At 40.3% G+C, this 21,364-nt stretch overlaps 1 protein-coding gene across 1 annotated transcript in view; it reads left to right on the top strand.

Annotated features, from left to right (window-relative positions):
- The first annotated feature begins 1,399 nt into the window (after positions 1-1,399).
- Positions 1,400-21,364, top strand: part of SNAP91 (synaptosome associated protein 91) — an 87,027-nt gene continuing 67,062 nt past the window's right edge. The window contains exons 1-2 of the mRNA XM_034408901.3: positions 1,400-1,696; positions 2,735-2,894. Coding sequence (XP_034264792.2) covers positions 2,765-2,894 — 130 coding nt within the window. The 5' untranslated portion in view covers positions 1,400-1,696; positions 2,735-2,764. The remainder of the gene's footprint in view (positions 1,697-2,734; positions 2,895-21,364) is intronic.

Genomic DNA, 21,364 nt, shown 5'->3' with positions numbered 1-21,364 from the left:
TTTATTTATTACTGAGTATTATTCTGCATAAATCATCCTTATGAACCTATCCAATATAAAATGATTTGAAGATGGCTATTGTAAACAGTGACCAAGATAATAAACCCATGCAAGTAGCATCATACTGATTTCGGTCTAAATAATAGTATAATTAGAAAAAAAAATCAACATTTCCTATATACCACTTTCACAGAAAGAAAACCATTCTGAGTTCTAAAAACAAATGTAATTTGTTTTTCTAATTTGCATCACTGTTAATAAACTAAACAAGGCTTCGCAGAAGTTATATATAATTGGCTGGGGTTTCCAGAATACACTGGAGCAGAGACTCTTTAGCCATATTTTACTCTGAGGGCTTATGGAAACCTAGAGTCCCGTGAATTCATTTACAGTTTCAGTGTGACTACAAGTGAAGAAAGGTGAAGAAAAAAGAGGATGTCCGGCAAAACTAAGACCCAATTTGATTTAACGGCTTCAATAGCTGGAATTACAATGGGCACTGAAAAACGGAGGTACTTAACATGAGAGACCTGCTTTGAACTACACACCCTAAACTTGGTATTATCTTTCAATTTTCGAGCAATCACATTTAGAGGCGAGGCTTTATTGGTTATCTACTAAGTCGCACCAGTAATAATATTCAACTGCTATATTAACGTAGAAGCTGAGGTCGAAAGAACTTGAAGCCCAGGAAACAGAAGAGAAACAGAAAAACGGATGAACAAGGTTGGCTCTCACATTTTGCAACAAAGTAAAAAAAAAGGATTATTTTACACGCGTCCACATCTGACACGTGAAATAGGATCTAGGATACGCACACTCCCGGTGCAATAAAACAAGCAAAGGGCAGAACTAAGTTAACGGGGAAGGAAGGACCGTCTCTGCTGAGAAACCCAGCCAGACCTGGGTTAAAAACGTTGCCCCTCACGTGGTTAAACGCCTCGTTTCTTCCCCGACGAGCAAAGGGGGGGAATCCCGGCGGTGACGGGCGTCCCCTTTAGGCATAGGAGGGACTTTCTCCGGTTTTACGGCCCCTGGAGGGCTATTCGGTTCGTCCGCTCCGGGTCACCTGATTCGTGGGTGGGGGGACAGCCCCAAACCCGCGAGGTTGCGCGAAAGAACCAGCCGAAAAGAGTCAACCAGGAGGAAAGACAGAGGTGTGTTATTGCCAGACGGAGAGGATTTTGGCGTATCGTACGCCTGGCCAGGCATTCGCCTATTCCTGCTCTAGGGCCACCCCGGGGAACGCATGTAGCCGCGCGCGCGCCAGAGATTAGGCTGCCAGGCGAGCAAGCGGAGATTAAGCTAGAAATAGCGGCGGCTCCTGGGCGTGGAAAAAAAAAAAAAAAGCTGCGCTCCGGCGGAGCCTCCGCAGCCTTAGCGCATCTTCCTCTCGGCCAATCCCACCATCCACCACCACCCCCTCCGCCAGCCTCCTTGCACCTGAGGGAGAGGCCAAGTGCGCTCTAGGCGCGCCTTCCCGCGCGCTGGAGCAAAGCGCCCGGTGCGAACTGGGGGGAAGAGGAGGAGGAGAAGGAGGGGTTCTCGGCGCAGCTGCTGCCAACCGGGCGGGGGCAAGAAAGGTTGCGGCGGGAGGATCGGCAGCGACGGGGGCCTTCTCGCGACCCGGGAGCTAAGCCAGGGGAGAGGAAGAGGCACGGCGGCGCGCGCCGGGAGGACGGGAGCTTGTTGACAGGTTCGCCGCGTTGGGTTCTTCTGCGTTCTCGGGAGTGGGGTGAAGGGTGGGGGGGCAAGGAAGGCCTCGCAGGCGTTTAGCAATCTTCAGCCTGGGTGGGGGTGCGAGGGGGGGAGATGAGGGGTGCCGCTGTGCCCGGTTAACCAGACGCGGCTGTTATCATCGTTCCCTGCGCATTGGAAGCGGTGGTGCGGGGGGGGGGGGCGGAATTGCATTGCAGACCAGAGCAGAGCACAGCAAGAACAACTAGGGATTTGGGTAAGGAAAGAGAGCAGAAGGAATCCCCAGTTTGGGGGGGGTGATGTCGGGGTGGGGTTGGCCGGGCTGTGGCGAATGGAGAGGCCTGCGGGTTGTCTCGTCTTCGAGGAGGGAGCTGCTGCCTATAGACTGGGGGTGGGGGGGAGAGAAAGGCTCCGAGAGGGCATAATATGGCGCAATGATATAATCTCTCCTCAGACAGCGGAGTGGAAACGCAGGGCGACCGGGGGAGAGAGAGAGGGGGGAAAAAAACCCCGGTGCTGCAGTACAAATCGGCTGCAAGAGGAAGCCGGGGTGGATAAGTGGCCGAATGGGAGTCGAGCTATTAAATTCATCCTGGGAGCCCTCTTGAGGCTCTATCTGGAAGGCCTGCGCTTTGGAGACGCGGGGGGAGCCTTTTCTCCTGCCCTCCTTCCAACATAAATAGCGGAGAGGAAGGTGGTAGTTTGCAGTCACCGCCATCATATTGATCAAGGGATGCAGTTCACCAAAGGAATATCTCCCCCCTTCCACACACACACACACACACACACACACACACACACACACACCCCTTAAAGTCTTAATCTCCTGAGTCATATTTCCTCTTTATTCCCCCATCTCTAAAACATCCGTGGCCACACATTTCAGTGCAAACAGTTACACAACAGAAAAGATGGGGGTTGGGGGAAGGAGTGAACGGAGAGCCAGGCTTTATAGGGAATCTACTTTTAATGGACAAGTCATCTTATCTTTTATTTTTCTCCTCCCCTCAATTGTTTCCCCCTCCCTTCTTTATAGAAGTGGCAGTAGTCCTAGAATTAGTTGAAGATGTCGGGTCAGACGCTGACAGATCGCATCGCAGCTGCTCAGTACAGCGTTACAGGGTCAGCTGTAGCCAGAGCGGTATGCAAAGCAACCACACATGAAGTGATGGGCCCCAAGAAGAAACACCTGGATTGTAAGCATCTTTTTATATGCATGGTCATGTGTGATGGTCAATGGTCAATACTCCTCAGACACTAATCTGCTGTCTTGACGAAGCCTTATGTGAGGCATTTTGGAAAAATGAATTTGTTGTTGCATAAGTTCTGAAGTTATGTTTGACCATTTTGAATAGCAGGAGATCGATTTGAATCTGGAAAACAGTGAAATGTTCTTGCTTGCTTTGGTTACCTGAATTCAGTTCAGAATTAGTGTTTGTCTTAACTAGCAATGTAAAAATTTTTACAAGTAGAATTTTGAACATAGTGGAATTGAATAGTTCTTTATCATTGTAATCTCTGTAATCATTCATTGTGTATTTGGAGTGTAAAACTAGAAAAGGCATAATTCAAATGGATATCTTCATTATTCAGAATCCAAAACTCAGTTCTTCAACAGTTACCAAAGCAAACTGTTGCATGTATTATATGTTGGTCATGGTTATATCGGCAGTACAGGTAGGCCTTGTTTAGTAACTGTATGCTGTTGGAATGATGAAAAATAACTTTAGGACCAATCTTTGCATCCATGACCATCTCAGGTTTGTAAAGCAAAGAAAGCTGAAGTAAGATTGTAAGCACAGTTGTGATTTCACTAAGCAATCACTTCACTTAATGACCAGGTTCCTGGTCCCAATTGTGATTGTTAAATGAGGACTACCAAAGGTATGTACTATAATTTGTAGTGAGTTTTAATTCCTTCTGGGGTTTTAGCTTGGTTTTCTATGATATTCCAAAGTGAGTTCTCACTTCATGTTAAGTCTAGAGCAGTGATGGCTAACCTTTTTGCCATCGCGTGCCAAAAGCAGGGGGGAGCGCGGGGGAGTTGCACACGCATGTGCCCACATCCATAATTCTATGCGCCCCATCCCCTGTGCATGTGTGCATGACATCCCCGCGCTCCCCCCATTTTTGGCACGTGATGGCCAGGTGGGCCCCGTAGGCCCATTTTTTGCCCTCCCCAGGCTCCAGAGGCTTTTTAGGAGCCTGGGGAGGGCATAAACGGTCTTCCCCACCCTGTTCCAAAGACCGGAAATGGCCCATTTGTCGACTTCCGATTGGACCGGAAGGCCCAAAAATTAGTTGGCTGGCGCACTCATGCTGAGTTCGCATGCCCACTGATATGGCTCCGCGTGCCACCTGTGGCACACGTGCCATAGGTTCGCTATCACGGGTTTAGAGCATCAATCTATAGCATTCCATATACTATTGAGTTACAGCTGTTGCAGTGTTGAGTTAAACATTGATGGCAGTCAATGTTATATATGATTTTGTGTTTGCAAGTTGTGGAGCTAAACCAGTACTAGTAGGAATGAGACGATATAGTCACATGCATAGTTTTTGTAACATTTTTGTCCATTTATGATCAATCTTTCCATAATCTCAAGGTGAACAAGTCAACAGACAATACATGGCAATGGCAGATTTGTTATGAAAATATAGAATCTTTCTTTTTCCTACAAATCTCTGCAAAATAGGATATTCCTCATTTGGAAAGTCACAGCAAACAATATCTACTGCCCAATATTCTGGGGCTCCTTTTAATTGAAAATTTATTTTTTCTGGTCGCACCAAACAAATTAGTGTTAAGAAATCAAATCATGGTGGAGTAAAATAATTTTTCAGATCACATTGCCACTTTGAAGAAGAAACAAAATGGCCACCCTCCACATAGCACTATTCAAGAAGGAGTAGATTTTTGTGTTGAATATGAGTGTTCCAGTTTGCCAATTATACGAAGATGTGATGGCGTTTCTTTTTGGCTTAATGTGATGTGTGAACTCATTCTAAAAGAAAAAAAATATACATGAGTTAGTCAAGCCTGAAATCTGCTTACACTTCCTTGAAATCCTTCTGGCCTTATAGGAAAGAATGTGCTTGAATGTTGGGCCAGAGTTATACTCCAGTACATGTGGGTTATCTCAATCGGATTTAGCTTCAAATCTTAAATGGATTGGAAATGGAATTGTTATTATAATTATTTCTTTTATATTTTATACTCTATTTCAAATGACACATTACAATTACACAACTGTATGATATATTGGGATTTTGCGGGTCTTACTCAAGGCAGGAGGTTCTAAAACAAGTTGTGCTGGTTTTTTTCATATCTTGTTGCAGAATTATAAGGTAGTGAACTCGCAGCAACCCCTGAATTTGTTGTTTCTTACTTTGTTTCCATAGCAAGGTAATTAATATGTTGTAACTTAATATATTAAGTTAATAATCTATATAATCCCAAGAAGTCATGCATAGAGGCTCTGATTGTCCACGTTTCATTTAATAATCAAAATAGTCATTTCATAGAAGGATAATTCAGTAATGTTTGTTATCAGTCCATTGTTATTTGTGTTTTGTGTATTTTAATCAAAAATATACTGAATTAGATTACGAACATTTTAGTAATGTACTAATGTCATTGTGAAGCATGTCATCATGTATGAAGTGAGCAAAATACTGCAATAGATACAGGTAGTTCTTGATTTACGACCACTTGAGCCCACTTGAACCCAAAATTAATTTCTGTTGCTAAGTGAGACGTGTTAAGTGAGTTTTGCCCCATTTTATGACCTTGGAGAGCTTAATGGAAAAGCTTATTTGCATTATATTTACCAGTAGTGAAGTATAGGATGGATTAGAAAAAGGCTTAAGGTGCCCTGAATTCCTTTCTCTTTATAACTGAACTTCAAGGGAAATTAGTTTGAGGGGTAACATTAATGTCTTCTACTTGTGCAGCCAGAATCACTTGGTGCTGTGCTATAAATGACCAATTTTACATTTTAGCATCTGAATATCCCATTGTTTCTCTCTGATCTTTCTCTAAAAATGATTGAATATGGTATACCCATAAAGCACAGAAGCAAGAGTGAAATGACAGAAATGTGTATTGTGTACATATAGTGATAGTAAAAAATTGAGATTGTATCTTTAAAAATAAACAGAAGTAAGGCTTACCTGTATGGTAGTTTGTGGCACTGTATTTCCATTTATGGGTGTCCTGGTTTCTTGGTTTCAAGTGTCTCAGAAAATAATACTAAAAATTTTAATTGTCATATACAGGTAGTCCTCAGCCCAACATTTCTATTGCTAAGTGAGATATTTGTTAACTGAATTTTGTCCCATTTTACAACCTTTATTGCCACAGTTGTTAAGTGAATCATTGCAGTTGTTAAGTGAATCTGGCTTCCTCATTCGCTTTGCTTGTCAGAAGGTTGCAAAAGGTGATCACATGACCCCAGGACACTGCAGCTTTCATAAATATGAAGCAGTTGCCAGATATCTGAATTTTGATCACATGATCACGGGGATACTTCAAAGTTCGTAACTGTGAAAAATTGTCGTAAGTCACATTTTTCAGTGCCATTGTAACTTTGAACGGTCACTAAATGAACTGTTGTAAGTGGAGGACTACCTGTAGTAATAAGATTCTGATACTTGGGAAGGCATAAGTGCAAAATAAATAAACATGTGGTAAAAGCTTCTGGGACTTTTGCAGAAATTTTCCAGGGTGCGCTAGTTCCCTTTTGTGAAATTAAGACTTGCAGACAAAATAATTAAGCCATTGAGGTTAGTGTTTTATGAATGGCTTATTTGGTGCCATAAAATAGGTAATAATGTTAACCTAGCTAAAAGAGAAAGTTTGGCTCTAATGTGAAAAGAAACGAGTCATAATATCTGCCATTATTATATTTATAGATGTTAATAATGTACATACAGTGACTGTGATTTCAAAAGAACTGGTTGTTTAGATTTATTTACAAGTGATCTTAATTTGGTTGCCCTCTGCTTTTGATTGGTTACTAGTAGAATGATTGCTACACTAACATTTGTAATTAAATCTCTCACTAACCAGTAAGTTCAAAATATAGTATGGCAATTATTAAACATTTTCAGATAATTATGTTGCTTTGTATTCTTGCAAGGAGTTTGATCATCTAAGTCTAAGATATGAACTTTTAACATATCGGGAGATGTAATGAAAAGCAGGTTTGATTTAGTATTGAATGAAATTTCAGAAATAGATTCTGATAATGTGTTTCTAATAGAATATATTCAGCATAGCAACCCATTCCTCAGTGTGGATATAGGTCACACCTGGGACAATATGGATATGCTGTGGGATTTTTCTGTAATATTTGAGCAAGTGCCATAAATACTATCCAAATACTAGCCTCAGGTAGTCTTTGTAGGGCCTACAAAGATGAAGCTCATTTCATGTAATTGAAATAAAATATGGTTAATATGGTTACTCTTCAATCCTACATTGAATAACGTTGAATCCTTTATGTCTTATTAAAGATATTAACCTGATAACATATTTTAGACATCATTCCAAGAATATCAGGTCTGTCTGTGGCACTGAAGCCTCAGTTTTTGAACCTCTGCATCTGCTTCATTGAAAGTAATCAACGCTAATGGTTTTAAATACACTGCTAGAGCCCTGTGGGATTTTCCAGTTGGTATAACTAGTATTTGAATATGACATTTACTCAGGTAATTGAGCAGGCATCTTTTTCCTTGACAGATTAAGTTAGGTTCTTGGCAATAAAGTCAACAGGAATGCAGCTATTGAACCTGAGTGAACATGGGTTAGAGCAGTTGGTTTCAAACATTTTCAGGCTGCAGAATCTTTTAGTTAAAAAAAAGAATATTTTCCCCAAATCCCTGATCAAGCAGCAAAGCAATGAGTTGTCATAAACGCAAATGCCCATCTATACTACCCCAGGAGTGGAAGTCCCGAATGTCAGTTTACAAGCGCTGCCCTTTCTGCTATACCTTAGAAAATTTGGAACCCACATTTGGTAATTTTTCTTTTTCTTTTTTGGTCCTTAATTTCTCATAGAATTCCTATTGAAACTCTAAGGTTCAATTGATGACACATAAAAGAAAAACTCTGAATTAGAGCTCTTTGTGAAGTCTGTTCTGTTATAATGAGAGTGATTCAGTTCCACAGCATTTTGCAGTGTCATCTGGTGAAGCTCTTTTATATACTGAAATATTTATTATGATTTATTCTGGAAAGGGGCTTGGCCATATTCTCAATGGTTAACTGTAATAATTTGCAAAATCCTTCAAGCTAAAAATTGCTCCTATTTAACACGCCATTGTTGATGGAATTCCATTAGAATGGAGATATTCCTTGTCTGCTCTGCTTGAGTTTGTTTGAGGTTTAAAGTTTTGGAAAATATCCTTGGATAAGTTTACCTTATCTCTTGCATGCATGATACTATCCTTTGGCTTGCTATAATTTAGTAAGGATGAAATGGCTAATAGGAGCCAAGAGAATCTATTCCTTGTTTTGAAATGAGTTTGTATTACCATCCTAAAAAGACACCATTGGAACATCCTTGAAGAAATCTTTGGACTAAGAAGTAGAGGAGAACATCAGAGCAATTATTATCATCCTTTTCTTAAGGAAGGATTGTTAGATGACTGGTTGGTGACAAACTCTAAATACTCTTGGAAAAAACGATTTAGTCAGACTCAGTGACGGTGCTGAAAGAAAAGAGAAATACAACCATTAGATTTCACTTGGGCCTCCCATAAATCTTCAGTAACCTTGAGCATGGTATATGTCTGGATCAACTGCCTGGAATGACAATAGAGAGTTTTATTTATAGTAATGCAATTTCTACTTAAACATCCATTACCAAAAAGTTTACTGCTTTATATTCCCTGGCAATTTATACTAAGTCCTGGTAAGCCCCATGGTTCACTTTCTCCCACAGTTGTATGTAAACTTTATTTGGAAATACAAGTGAAAATGTTATATGAGGATAGCCACCCAATTTCATTTCTCCTTCTCATCTAACCCAGGTGAGGTGGTGGATATCGATAACAGAGCAGAATAATGGACTGGATGCGAATTGATAAATTGAAGGTCAGTCCAGAGAAAGAATTACAAGTGGCGGGTGGTTCATTCTCTAGTTGAGCCTTTTCTGGAGGGAATTTCATTCTATTTTATGGAAGTGCTCCTGGATCCATTATTACATTGAGAAGGGCAGATAGCTTCTGTTGTTTTGAATGGGCATGTGTGAAATGGTTTTCAAACTTTAGTTTGTCCAAAATAACTGCCATGGTTAGATGTTTCTGGTGCTTCATTAGCTGCTTGGTTCCAAACCCTTTTCTGCATCCAACTCAAAATATTAATGTATACATTTAAAATCTGAGATAGTTTGGGGCCAGAATTTAATGGAAGATCTTCTCCTCTGTATATCTGACCAGATCCTTAGGCTACCTGCAAAAATTCCTCTGCAAATATCTTCATTAAATTGCACTGCATATTCAGGTAGAAGAGGAAGCACCTCTTCATTGTGGTGCACCATCTTTGGAAGTGTTTCCCCAATTTTTTGTTTGTGCCCACACTTTATTTTGCTCAAAGGAAAACATTTTGCATTTTTAAACAGGTTGGAAAGATTGTTTTATATTTTTTTTTTTACATTGTATCTTTAGGTTGATCGTTGATGTTGCTTTTACTGCTTTAGTCTAATGCGTATCTCTCAAAACTTTGGTTAATTGATCTGACTTACATCCAAATAAACATTTGATTATTTTGTCATTTGGTTCATTGAAACTAACTTCCTAATAAGTATTTTCAGGATAGCTGACCGTTTCCAATGTTTTGATTTTATTAGACAATGATGGCTTGGTTATATACTCTTGTTGTCGATTAAAATGCGACTTGGTAAATTTGTATTTGCAACACTTTCCAGCAACAAATTATCTGACAAGATCGCATTTGCAAACCATGGTCATTTAAGTATTCTCTTACTTGCTCACTTGGCAAGGGGAAGGGGCCGTATTAATAAATCAAAATCAGTTGTTCTGTAAGGCCACTGGAGTGCAGGAGATGGCAGGAAGGGTTGGAAGTGCTCAGCAGCAGGTCTTTTAGGGCCGAGGATGTAAATTTACTACTTAAAAAAAAAAAGATAGACAACACAAGACTTTTTGCTTTGTAGGCTTGGCTAAGAGGTTTACTGTGACATGCCTCAAAATGTTAATGATGAAACTGCAAGCCAACTCTTAACCCATATAAAATTTGCTTCTAACTTTCTAGGCTCAGCCTCTCCCAGAATGGAGACAGACAAAAAAATACGATTTTGCCCATAACTTATGTTGTCTTAAATGTTAATTGTGAGGAAGTTAGTAACTACATGGTCAATATCCATGCTAACTTTGAAGTAGTTAGCCAGTCATAACTTCCTGTATCTCCTTTGTGAAAAAATACAAATCCATATCTTCACTGGCTAGTCCCAGGGATTCTATCTGGTGGCAGAAAAAGTAGACTTATTTTGTGGTAACTCTCATTAGATGCATCTCCAGGTGGAAATGATACTCAGAACCAAAGCTAAGGAGAAGCTGGAGGTATTCAGTTTCATGGCCCATATTTAAATGACATATCAAGATTAAGCACAGAATAAAGTAATATTGTCATCTGAGCCAGATGGTTGAGTTCTAAGTGGAACTATACAGTATAATATTTGTTGTAATGGTTCAGATGTCTACGGAGATTCTCAATCATCCAGGTTATGGTTGTCCCAAAGATGCTTTTTCAAGAGGCAACTGGACTTTCTGGTTTTTCTTTGAAGACATTTCACTTCTCATCCAAGAAGCTTCTTCAGCTCTGATTGGATGGTGGGAATGGAAGGATTTATACTCCTTGCAGACAGCTGGTCATTTGCATTCTTTTAGAGAGTCATTGAGCCACCTGGAGATTTATCTGTCCTCAGGGTCGCCTGAGTAGTGCAAATGGATGTGGAGCCTTCTTGAAATGCTGAAATTGGTTCAGGTGCTTATATAATTGTGTTCAGTAAGCAGTGAGCTGTGTAGCTTTAAGCTTTGGAACTCTGTCCTTATACTGGCAGTTTTCTCCTTTCCATGAGGCCTCAATTTACTATAATTTATCATTACCCTAATGTACATGTAATACTCTTATCATGTGATTTATTTGGTTTCCTGTGATGTGCAGTTCTTCCCCATTAGTGTTGTGAAAACAGGGAATAATCCAGGCAGTCATTAGGGGTCAACACTGACTTCAAGGTACAAAGACACTCCCTCCCACAAACTAATTCTTAGTCTGCATTCAAATGACATTTAAAGCCATTGCTTAACAGGTAAGCCACAAATAAGCCCTGGTTACAAGTTGTGCATTAAATTTTTAGAGTAACTGTACTACATCCAATGCACCTGTGTTTGGACAGGTTGCTAAATATAACTGCAATTATATGGCTTAATGAATTATCAGGCATTCCATATGGTTGCCTATAAAGCATGGTTAAAAATCTTGGTGAAGCATATGAAGCCAGACAAATTGGAAATAATGGATATGAAAATTAGGTCGAGATAGCATATTAAATCACTACAGGCCATCGTTTAATATCATGGCTTGTTCTCTTTCTCCTAAGCTTAATTTATTGGTTTAGCTGTACCAAATTTTTAATTGTAGAAAACTGTGATATAAGGCTATATGTTTCTGTATATAATGGTTTATAAGACTGAGGTATGCATTGCTATTGAAATTAAAAAGAAATTAAAGAGATTGCAATTGTAATACAGTTTAATATTTAACAGGAGTTTTAACTACTCTGGTCAAAGGAATTGCCTATAAAAGGAATTCTTCAAAGAAGAAATAGGTAATATTTTTATGATCAAGCAGTACTCCTTGAAAATTGATAGGGTCCTTTGCAGTGGTGAAATCCAAATTTTTTTACTACCGGTTCTGTGGGCATGGCTTGATGCGCGTGGTGTGGCTTGGGGTGTGTGACTTGGTGGGCATGGTAGGGAAAGGATATTGCAAAATCTCCATTCCCACCCTACTCCAGGGGAAGGATACTGCAAAATCCCCATTCTGTCCCCACTCTGGGGCCAGCCAGAAGTGGGATTTGCCGGTTCTCCGAACTACTCAAAATTTCCGCTACCGGTTCTCCAGAATCTGTCAGAACCTGCTGGATTTCACCCCTGGTCCTTTGAAAGCAAAGTGTCATAGATGTTAGCTACTGGTAGCATAGTAGATGTATTGTGATTGTTTCCTGATTCTTATAGACATTTCTCATATCAATAGTATTGTTTCTCCAGGTATCTCTAATATAAGCTCAAAGCAGCATGTAAGTAATAAATTTGCAGAAGTTCAGACTATGTGTGTTAGGTTTTGATGACAGAAGAAACAATAGCATTTAGTAATAGCATTTAGGCTTATATACCGCTCCATAGCACTTTATAGCACTCTCTGGATGGCTTACAATGAAGAAGTGTTATTTGCATATTGCCCCCAACAATCTGGGTCTTTATTATACCAACCTCAGAAGAATGGAAGGTTGAACCAACCTTGAGCCCCGTCAGGATTGAACTCAAGGCTGTGAGCAGAATTTGCCTGCAATAGTGCATTGTAACCACAAAAACTATGGCTTTTGACATGGAACTGGAAGATGTTTCTTAAACCATGCAAAATATTATGTAGGAACTTAAATTGGAATTTAGTGAAGAAATTGATTCTGGTTTACATTGACTTGGGGGGGCAGGCTATTTAAGTTTATTTGTTGGATATATATTATATAGGATGGGGGTGTCAAACTCGATTTCATTGAGGGCCACATCAGGATTGTGTTTGACCTTGGTGGGGTGGGCGTGGCCAGCTTGGTGTTACTCATGTCAGGGGCGTCTGTGGTGGCCTGGGCGGGACTGGGGGGGATCCATTGTCTCCAGCGGAGAGAGGCGAAACTAGGGAGAGCACCAAACCCCTTGTCCTCCAGAGGAGCCTCGCTGTCCCTCAGGCCACATGGAGGACCCCTGGATGGCAGTGCAGGCTGTCCAGAGCCCTAGGTAGCAGAGGACAAGTGCCCAGCCTGGCCCTTGAGCTCCCAGGGCACCAGGATCCCACAGCCCAGCCCCACTTCCCTGAGGGGGTGCCCAGCTGCATTCCTTCTCCTCAAGGTTGCTGCTGCTGTTCCTTGTCTCCTTGGCCAGGTTGCTCATGGTGTGTGGGAGAGCAAAGTGTGTGGGTCAGAGGGAGGCCCACTTCTTCTCCACGCAAGGAAACCCAGCTTTGTAACCAAAGCATCCTCAGCGGTAGGATGGGAGACCACCAGGAGAGGCTAGGAGGAGGAGACAAGGGGATGGCGAAAGGGCAGCAGAGCTGCTGGTGGCCAAGTGCTAAGGCAGGACCGACCTTCCTTCCTTCCTTCCTTCCTTCCTTCCTTCCTTCCTTCCTTCCTTCCTTCCTTCCTTCCTTCCTTCTCTTCTTTTTCCTTCCATCTTCATTCTCCTTTCTTCTTTCTTCCCCTCTTTCCTTCTTTTTCCTTCCTTGCTCTCTTCCCATCTTACCTTCTTTTTCTTTGTCTCTCCTCTTTCCCTTTCTCCTTTCCTGTCCCTTTTTGGATGCTTAAATGCAATAGGGGAAACATTTCTCCTTTTGTTTTGTTTAGCTTTTACTTTGTTTTGCTAGCCCTCTGCCAGTCCCCCCCTCCACCCCGGCCCCGTTTTCAGCCAGGATGGCCAAAAACAGAGCCTGAGAGCTCCATTTTCTCTGGCAGAGGCCCCGCGGGCCAGTCCTTTGTTGATTCCAAGCACCCTGCGGGCCAGATTCGGCCCGCAGGCCTTGAGTTTGACACCCCTGATATAAGATCTCTTCACTCTGGACAGGCTTATGATATTATGAATGTCTGCACAGTCATTATCATTTTTGTTGTTGTTATTGTTGTTCATTGCCTGTTGTTTAGACTAGATTTCGCATTTTTATCTGCCTACTGAGTCTTTCCCAAGGACCTGAGATAGGCAGATGTTGTTTTTGATGGTGTTAAAGTTATTGTCACAGGATATAAGCTATTTCAAGTAAAGCTGCTAGTCCAATTGACTAGTGGTGATTTTGTCAGTATTGATGGTGTTCAAGTGGATTTTGGAGGGGTTGCATCCTAGGCGCCTATTACTATTTGTACTTCTGTGGTTTCTTTTGCTACAGTCATTCTACTTTTATTTGCAGGTCTTGTATTTTTTGTGATTTTCTCCAGTTCTTTCTCTTCTATCTTGCAATTTATAGGTTCACTATCCAGGCTTTTTTGTCTGTCTTATCAACAGTTTTTAAGTCTGGGGTGCTATGTGGCAGGTGCCGATCTGTTTGCATCCCAAAGTTCCAGAGCACTTTATTATTATTATATTTTTTTATATCTAACTCGATACAGTGAAAATAGTTAATACTTAGCAAAATGAAGGAACTTTTTGGTTCTTTTTTTTTTTTTTTTTTATTTGATTTATATGCCGCCCTTCTCCGAAGACTCAGGGCGGCTTACAATGTGCTCAGCAATAGCCTTCATCCTTTTGTATATTTATACAAAGTCAGCTTATTGCCCCCACAACTGGGTCCTCATTTCACCTACCTTAGAAAGGATGGAAGGCTGAGTCAACCTTGAGCCTTTGGCGAGATTCGAACCCTGCAGAATTGCAGGCAGCTGGTCTTAATCAGCTTAATAACAGGGTGCCTTAAGCCCCTGTACTACCAAGGCTCTTGGGAACCCTCCAGACATTACTGAATTATAATTCCCAACATATATATTTATCATGGTGGAGAATCTAGGACCTATAGTTCCCCAGCCCTGTTTTCCAGCCAATTTGATCTAAGTGAATAATAATACTTAAATGTGGGCTAATATTTTTAAGATTAATAGGACAAGACTGTTATGACTAGCATGCAGGAAAGAAACAGAGGATAATACAAAGTTCTATAAAACAAGACAGTAAAAATAATAGTAGCATAAGGGTTTAAAACAGAGCTCAGTGGAAAAATAGTCTGATCTTGGGACGATAGCTATTCTGCAAATGCCATGATATATAAATGCTTTTAACTGATTTTTAAAACAATTGGACTAACAATGTTTCTTACTCAGTAAAATAGAATTTGGGATATCAGAAGGACATTCTGAGCCACATCTAACAGTTGAGGCCACAAGTTGTAGTCTCCCCTGATTTTAACTCATTAGTTGGCTAATATTGGGAGAGGCAGTATTTTATATTTTTGGATCCTAAGATGCTTAGGCCTTTATTTAGGCTTGGTAGCTCACAGGTAGCCAGCCCATCAGTTCAGGAACCAGTATTATGTATCCTTTTCAACCCTCCTCTAAGTAACAAGCTAGTTCTATAAAGGCTGCAATTTCTGTGCTTTCAAGTCAATGTTCATAAGTCTTTTTTCCCAGTAGTGCAGAATTTATTATAGCATCAATTATTGAAGCTAAGCTATCTCTATCCAGATAGGGCTGGAAATGGTTTGTCAGCCATAGGCGTTTCTTCTTATTGAAGCCTGCTGTGCCTCTGCTGACAGTTTGAAATCAAGGAGAAACCCCCAAGCTAGTTATTTGTCTGTGAATTTGCTAAAAATGTTTGTTGTTTTTTTTTTTTTTCATGAACAATGGAAGTACAGTATTGCAAGCATTCCTGTGAAGAGGTAGATGCAGCTGTAGCTCCCTGATTAGTGAAATCCACAAAAGAAAACCATATGTATGACACCACAAGAGTTTTAAATAGTGCGTGATTCATTTAAAATGCTAAGAGTGGAGGCAGTTCTGATAGGCTGGCAGAAGTATAATAGAATCTTACAAATAATATTACAAAAGTGATTGGGTCATTATATAAGTCATTATATATCACAATACTTGTAAGATTCTATTATACTTGTGGCAGCCTATCAAGTCTGCCTCCGCTCTTAGCTTTTAAAATGAATCTTGCACTACTAAAAACTCTTGCAGTCATCTTTTCCCTTGCTTAGTATTGGAGATCATTTTTACTTGTCACCCATGATGAGGTAAGTGAATGTGGCTGTTTCTCTTATATAATACCATGCATCTATGTTCACTTTTAATGTGTGACTGCAGACCTGAACAGAGAAAAATGGGGAAGATCACATTTAATATTACTTTGTGATTCAGAGTTAGGATGAAATCATAGCAGCTACGGTACTGACGCACATTTTTAAATAATTTAAATAGAACAGTATTTCTGTTAATAGGAGAAATAGTACCAAAACCTTTGGTGCAATTCAGATTTGAATAAAGTACCTGCATACCACGAATGATGTGTTTTGTGTTCTATGGCAGTATTTCTCAGACTTTTTGCAATTGCAGATCAATAAATAAATGTTCAGAAAATATGGGGACCACCTAGATAAACAAACACACCACTGTATGTTTTCTTTAAGAGTATGTGAATTCCCATTTAACAGAATAACAGAGTTGGAAGGGACCTTGAAGGTCTTCTAGTCCAACCCCTTGCTTAAGCAGGAAACCCATTTGAGACAAATGATTGTCCAATCTCCTCTTAAAAACTTCCAGTGTTGGAGCGTCCACAAGTTCTGGAGGCAAGTCTAACTGTTGGGAAATTTCTCCTTAGTTCTAGCTTGCTTCTCTCCTTGATTAGTTTCCATCCATTGCTTCTTGTACTGTTTTTAAGTGCTTTGGAGAATAGGTTGACTCCCTTTTCTTTCTGGCAGCCCCTTATATATTGAAACACCGCTATCACGTCACCTCTAGTCCTTGCTTTCAGTAACTAGACATACCCAATTCCAGCAACCGTTCTTTATATGTTTTAGCCTCCAGTCCCCTAATCATCTTTGTTGCTCTTCTCTCTCTACTCTTTCTAGGGTCTCAACATCTTTTTAACATCATGGTGACCATGCAGTATTCCAAGTGTGGTCTTACCAAGGCATTATAAAGTGTTATTAACACTTCATGTAATCTTGATTCTATCCTCTGTCAATGCAGCCCATGATGGCTTTTTTGGCAGCTGCAGCACACTGCTGGCTCATATTGACGTGATTGTCCACTAGGACCCAAGATCCCTCTCACAATTACTATTATTGAGCCAGGTACCACCTACACTATACCTGTGCATTTGGTTTTTCTTGCCCAAGTGTAGAACCTTACTTTTTTCATCACTGAATTTCATTTTGTTAGATAGGGCCTGATGCTGAAGTCTGTCAAGATCCTTCCGTATCTTAAGCCTATGTTCTGGAGTGTTGGTTACTCCTGCCAGCTTGGTGTCATCTGCAAATTTGATGAGTTCCCCATCTATCCCCTCATCTAAATCAGTGATGAAGATATTGAAGAGTACTGAGCCCAAGAGAGAGCCTTGGGATACCCCACTGCATACTTCCTTCCATGTAGATGCAGTTCCATTGAGCACTACACTTTGAGTGCGGTTGGAGAATAAGATACTGTAGAATTGCAATGATTATTGTTGCAACTATGTAGGCCTTCCCATTCTTTTCATTTAAAGGCCTTATACTGTAAAACAAAAGCTTGTAAGAAAATTTGGTTCAAAATTAAACATAATAATGTTTAGCATAAACTTGCTAATCAATAATAGTCTTCAATATAAATTTCAGTATAGTATGGTTTTGGGGAAGATTGGTTCTCCAGTTCAATGATGTTGTTTTTTTAAATATTCATCATTGTACTTCCTATTCCTATTTTTATTTTGGGGTTGGATGTGTTAGATCACAATTCACCAAAGCATAGCATAGGTGGATTTGACAGCTGGTAACTGCATTTCAGACGTGTGGTCAATGTTCTGAACTTTAGTATTCATGTTACTAGTTGTATTATAATTTCTAGTTTTCAACCATCAATCCATTTTCATGATTTTGCTGATCGATGGTGAATGTGGGGTGGCTGTATTCAGTGGTGAGCTGCAACTGGTTCTGTGAGCGCATGCTTGTGCGCAGCATTCAAAATACAGCAATTTGAAGCTCAGCTGCTTACCTTTTAAGGCAGCCCCGATAAGTAGAACAGGGGATGCGTGGAAATCAGCTGTGCCACGCGAATCAGCTGAGCCAGAAAGAAGGAAATATAGGACAGAATAGCAGTGGTGGTATTCAGCTGGTTCTATCCGGGTCGGGTGAACTGGTAGCGGTGGCTGCGGAAGGCTCCGCCCACCCACCCGGACATAATCACGTCCCATTTTTGATGCTCTGCGCATGCATAGAAGGCCCTGCACATGCGTGGAGGTGGTGCGTGCGATCACATTTGCAAACTGGTAGCAAAGGTAAGTGAATACCAGCCCTGCAAAATAGGGCGGGGCGGGTGGGTGGTGCCAGCTGATCGTCAGAACTACCGGTTCGCCCGAACTGATCTGAACCGGCAGCAGCCCACCACTGGCTGTATTACATCACGTGGTGGCAGACAGCATTGTTCTGCAGTGAGATTTTACACTTAAATGCCATACTATAGAAAAACAGAAGCAGTCCGTTGACTTCTGCAATTGTACTAGTTGTGTATGAATAGCCTGTGATTGATGTGAGACTCAAACCTTGGTCAAAACTGCTGAGAACAACTGTAGACCTGCAATGAAATAGGACCAAGACATTAAGGTTATTTAAGGATATTATCAAACAAACTTTCTACCGTAGTAGGAAGAATCCCAAACTTGAGATTTCAGAAGAATTCTGCTGTTCATTGTAGTGTGTGCATTAAAGGTCAGGGAGAAACAAATTGTGCCAGTAGCTGAAGACTCCAGGGGATTCCCTGCTCAAAAAAGTCATAATAGAGGAACAAGAAATCCGGATTCAGTTTTCTTGCTCCAGATCCACCAGATCCACCTCCGAAACTAGAGTAAGATGGCAAAATGTTCAGTGAAAGCCCAGAGTTATAGACTTGATGCCTTGACTTCTACTCATGAGAAGGAAACAGTGTTCAGATTAGGATCTGAATGGAAATGCTAAGGAATAAGGCTAACCTCGAAGCTTTTTCATTTGGAACTTAGTCACTACTGAGATCATTTCTTGCAGTCTTCCATGCAAATTTTAACCCCTTATTTTTGTTCCTACATTCTTTTAGTGAGCAAGGATTTGATCCTCATATGACTTGCAAGTGAAAAAAAAAAATAAGGCATCTGATTATTCCTGTTCCTCCTCGATTTGGCTAATAATCCAAACATTATCTTCCTCTAAGTTCTTTTACTGTCTGATGGGAAATTAACACAATTCAGGCTTTTTACCTGTATAGGCAAGTAGTACTTATTGGTTTACATATAAACCGTGGCGGTGCAGTAATTAGAATGCAGTGTTGCAGGTTAACTTACTGCTCAATGCCAGCTGTTCGATTCTGACTGGCTCAAGGTTGACTCAGCTTCCATCCTTCCGAAGTTGGTAAACTGAGGACCCAGATTGTTGGGGGGCAATATGCTGACTCTGTAAACTGCTTACGGAGGGCTGTAAAGCCATGGTAAGTTTTAAATTGTTTTACTACCGGTTCTGTGGGCGTGGCTTGGTGGGCGTGGCAGGGGAAGGATACTGTAAAACCTCCACTCCCTCCCTAATCCAGGGGAAGGTTACTGCAAAATCCCCATTTTATCCCAATCAACTGGGACTTGGGAGGCAGAGAATAGATGGGGTGGGGCCAGCCAAAATTTTTACTACCAGTTCTCCGAACTACTCAAAATTTCTGCTACTGGTTCTCCAGAACTGGTCAGAACCGGCTGAAACCCACCTCTGCTTATATACCGTGAAGCGGTATATAAGTCTAAGAGCTATTGCTATTGCTACATGCAACATAGAACTGTTTTGTCAGATTTCTTGCTTATATGAAGTTCAATAAATGGCTTTCTACTGAACATAGGGAAATAAGCTTTGAAAATTGGGGTGATATGGAGTGAGCCTAGTGTGTGATCTATATGCTTCATAACATCTGTTTCCATGCCTCTCTTCAGAAAAATGTCTGAGTGGGACTTGGTTCCTCTTTACTCAATGATAATCTAGCAATATAAAATTTTCTGGGAAAAATATTCTCAAAATACCAGAAGTGCTTTTTGTCTGTTTCCTCCTTTTTGTTTCAATATAGAACATAAGGTATTTTTTTGAACATCGAACCATTAGGGAAACTCTTCCACTTGTTAGTTATTCTGGGGTAGTTTGAGATAACTAATCTGTTCAATGGACACTTATTTAAGCAGCAATAAGCAACCCAGCTATTTGAAGTATATTTCCCACTGTATCTTTATATAGGATAGACTGGCCAAGGATACTGAGCATCAGATCATCTATCCTTCAGCTGAGCTTCATTGGTATGATGAGTGAGGTTGACTGCCATCATTGAGTGAAGCTTTTGTTGAGAACTCTGAATTAAATTACAGAGTCTTATAACACCTTCAAATATTAACAAATAATAATCAAGAGTTACCTTGTGGCAAATAAATTTAATAAATAAATAGCAAAAGCAGAGTCAGCCTATTGCCCCCAACAATTTGGGTCCTCATTTTACCCACCTCGGAAAGATAGAAGGCTGAGTCAATCTTGAGCCTGGTGAGATTCGAACTGCCAAATTGCAGGCAACTGGCAGTCAGCAGAAGTAGCCTTCAGTACTGTATTCTAACCACTGCACCACCATGGCTCATAAATAAATAAAACCACAATTTTCAATTATAAAAATGCAGTTTCCATAGCTAAGCTGGAATTTAATTGGAAACACTGTGGCTCAGTTAACATTCTTTATAAATTTATTTTTATTTATTGCATTTTGGAATCACCTATCTCCCTACTTTGAAGTACAATATTCTTCTTCTGCAAGTAGATTCACATACTGACATATGATCGATTTTTACATAGAACTTCTGAACTTGTAGGAAATAAGGTATCGAAAAGCATCACTGAATCAGTAGCAAAGTTTAATTCAAAGCGGGTGCCCATTATTGACCTGTTAATGGTTCTACTCTCAAAAATGTCTGAACAGTGTGCCTCCAAACAGCTTTTAAAAATAATATACTCCATGATTTTGCCTGGAATATAGCTACTGCTGATTAAAAGATGTGCTGATTTTCAGATGAAAGATAAATGACTGCTTAATAGCTAGTGCCTAATTATTTTGCCAAAAGTTGTTATATCTCTGTTTTGATTAAAAATAGAATGATTACAAATACTCTCACTATAAATGGAAGCACTGTTTATCAAGAAACATTATGTAAATACACCATTTCTATAGTCTAACCTAAACATGATTTGAAAGAAATGTTTATGCAGCATAAATGCCTAAAGCATATACATTCCTAAAGTAGAAAGCTATTAATAGAATATTTATTCCTTCAACATTCAGTTATCCATTGTTTGCTCAGCAACAGTCATTCATAGTATTGCAATGTATTCCTATGATCCGTCCAATCTGAACCCCCAAAAATTGATGCTGTTTAGTATTTAAATTAGTGCAAATGTAATTGTAAATTGAATTTTAATTGAAGTGCATCAACATGGGTGATATACAAGACAATGCTTTCTAAAACTCCTCATTTCCCAATAATTTTCTACATGCTAGTAATTCTTGACTTACATCCACAATTGAGCCCAAAATGTTTGTTGCTGAATGAGACATTTGTTAAGTGAATTTTGTTTCATTTACAACCTTTCTTGCCACAGTTGTTAAGTGAATCACTGCAGTCATAAATGAGAGTCAGTTCCCAAGCATCTGAATTTTGATCCCGT

The sequence above is a fragment of the Pantherophis guttatus genome, chromosome 1, assembly GCF_059756535.1.
Source record: "Pantherophis guttatus breed Tessera chromosome 1, ASM5975653v1, whole genome shotgun sequence".
NCBI classification, from domain to species: domain Eukaryota; kingdom Metazoa; phylum Chordata; class Lepidosauria; order Squamata; family Colubridae; genus Pantherophis; species Pantherophis guttatus.
This window is presented reverse-complemented; position numbering and strand designations above follow the sequence as displayed.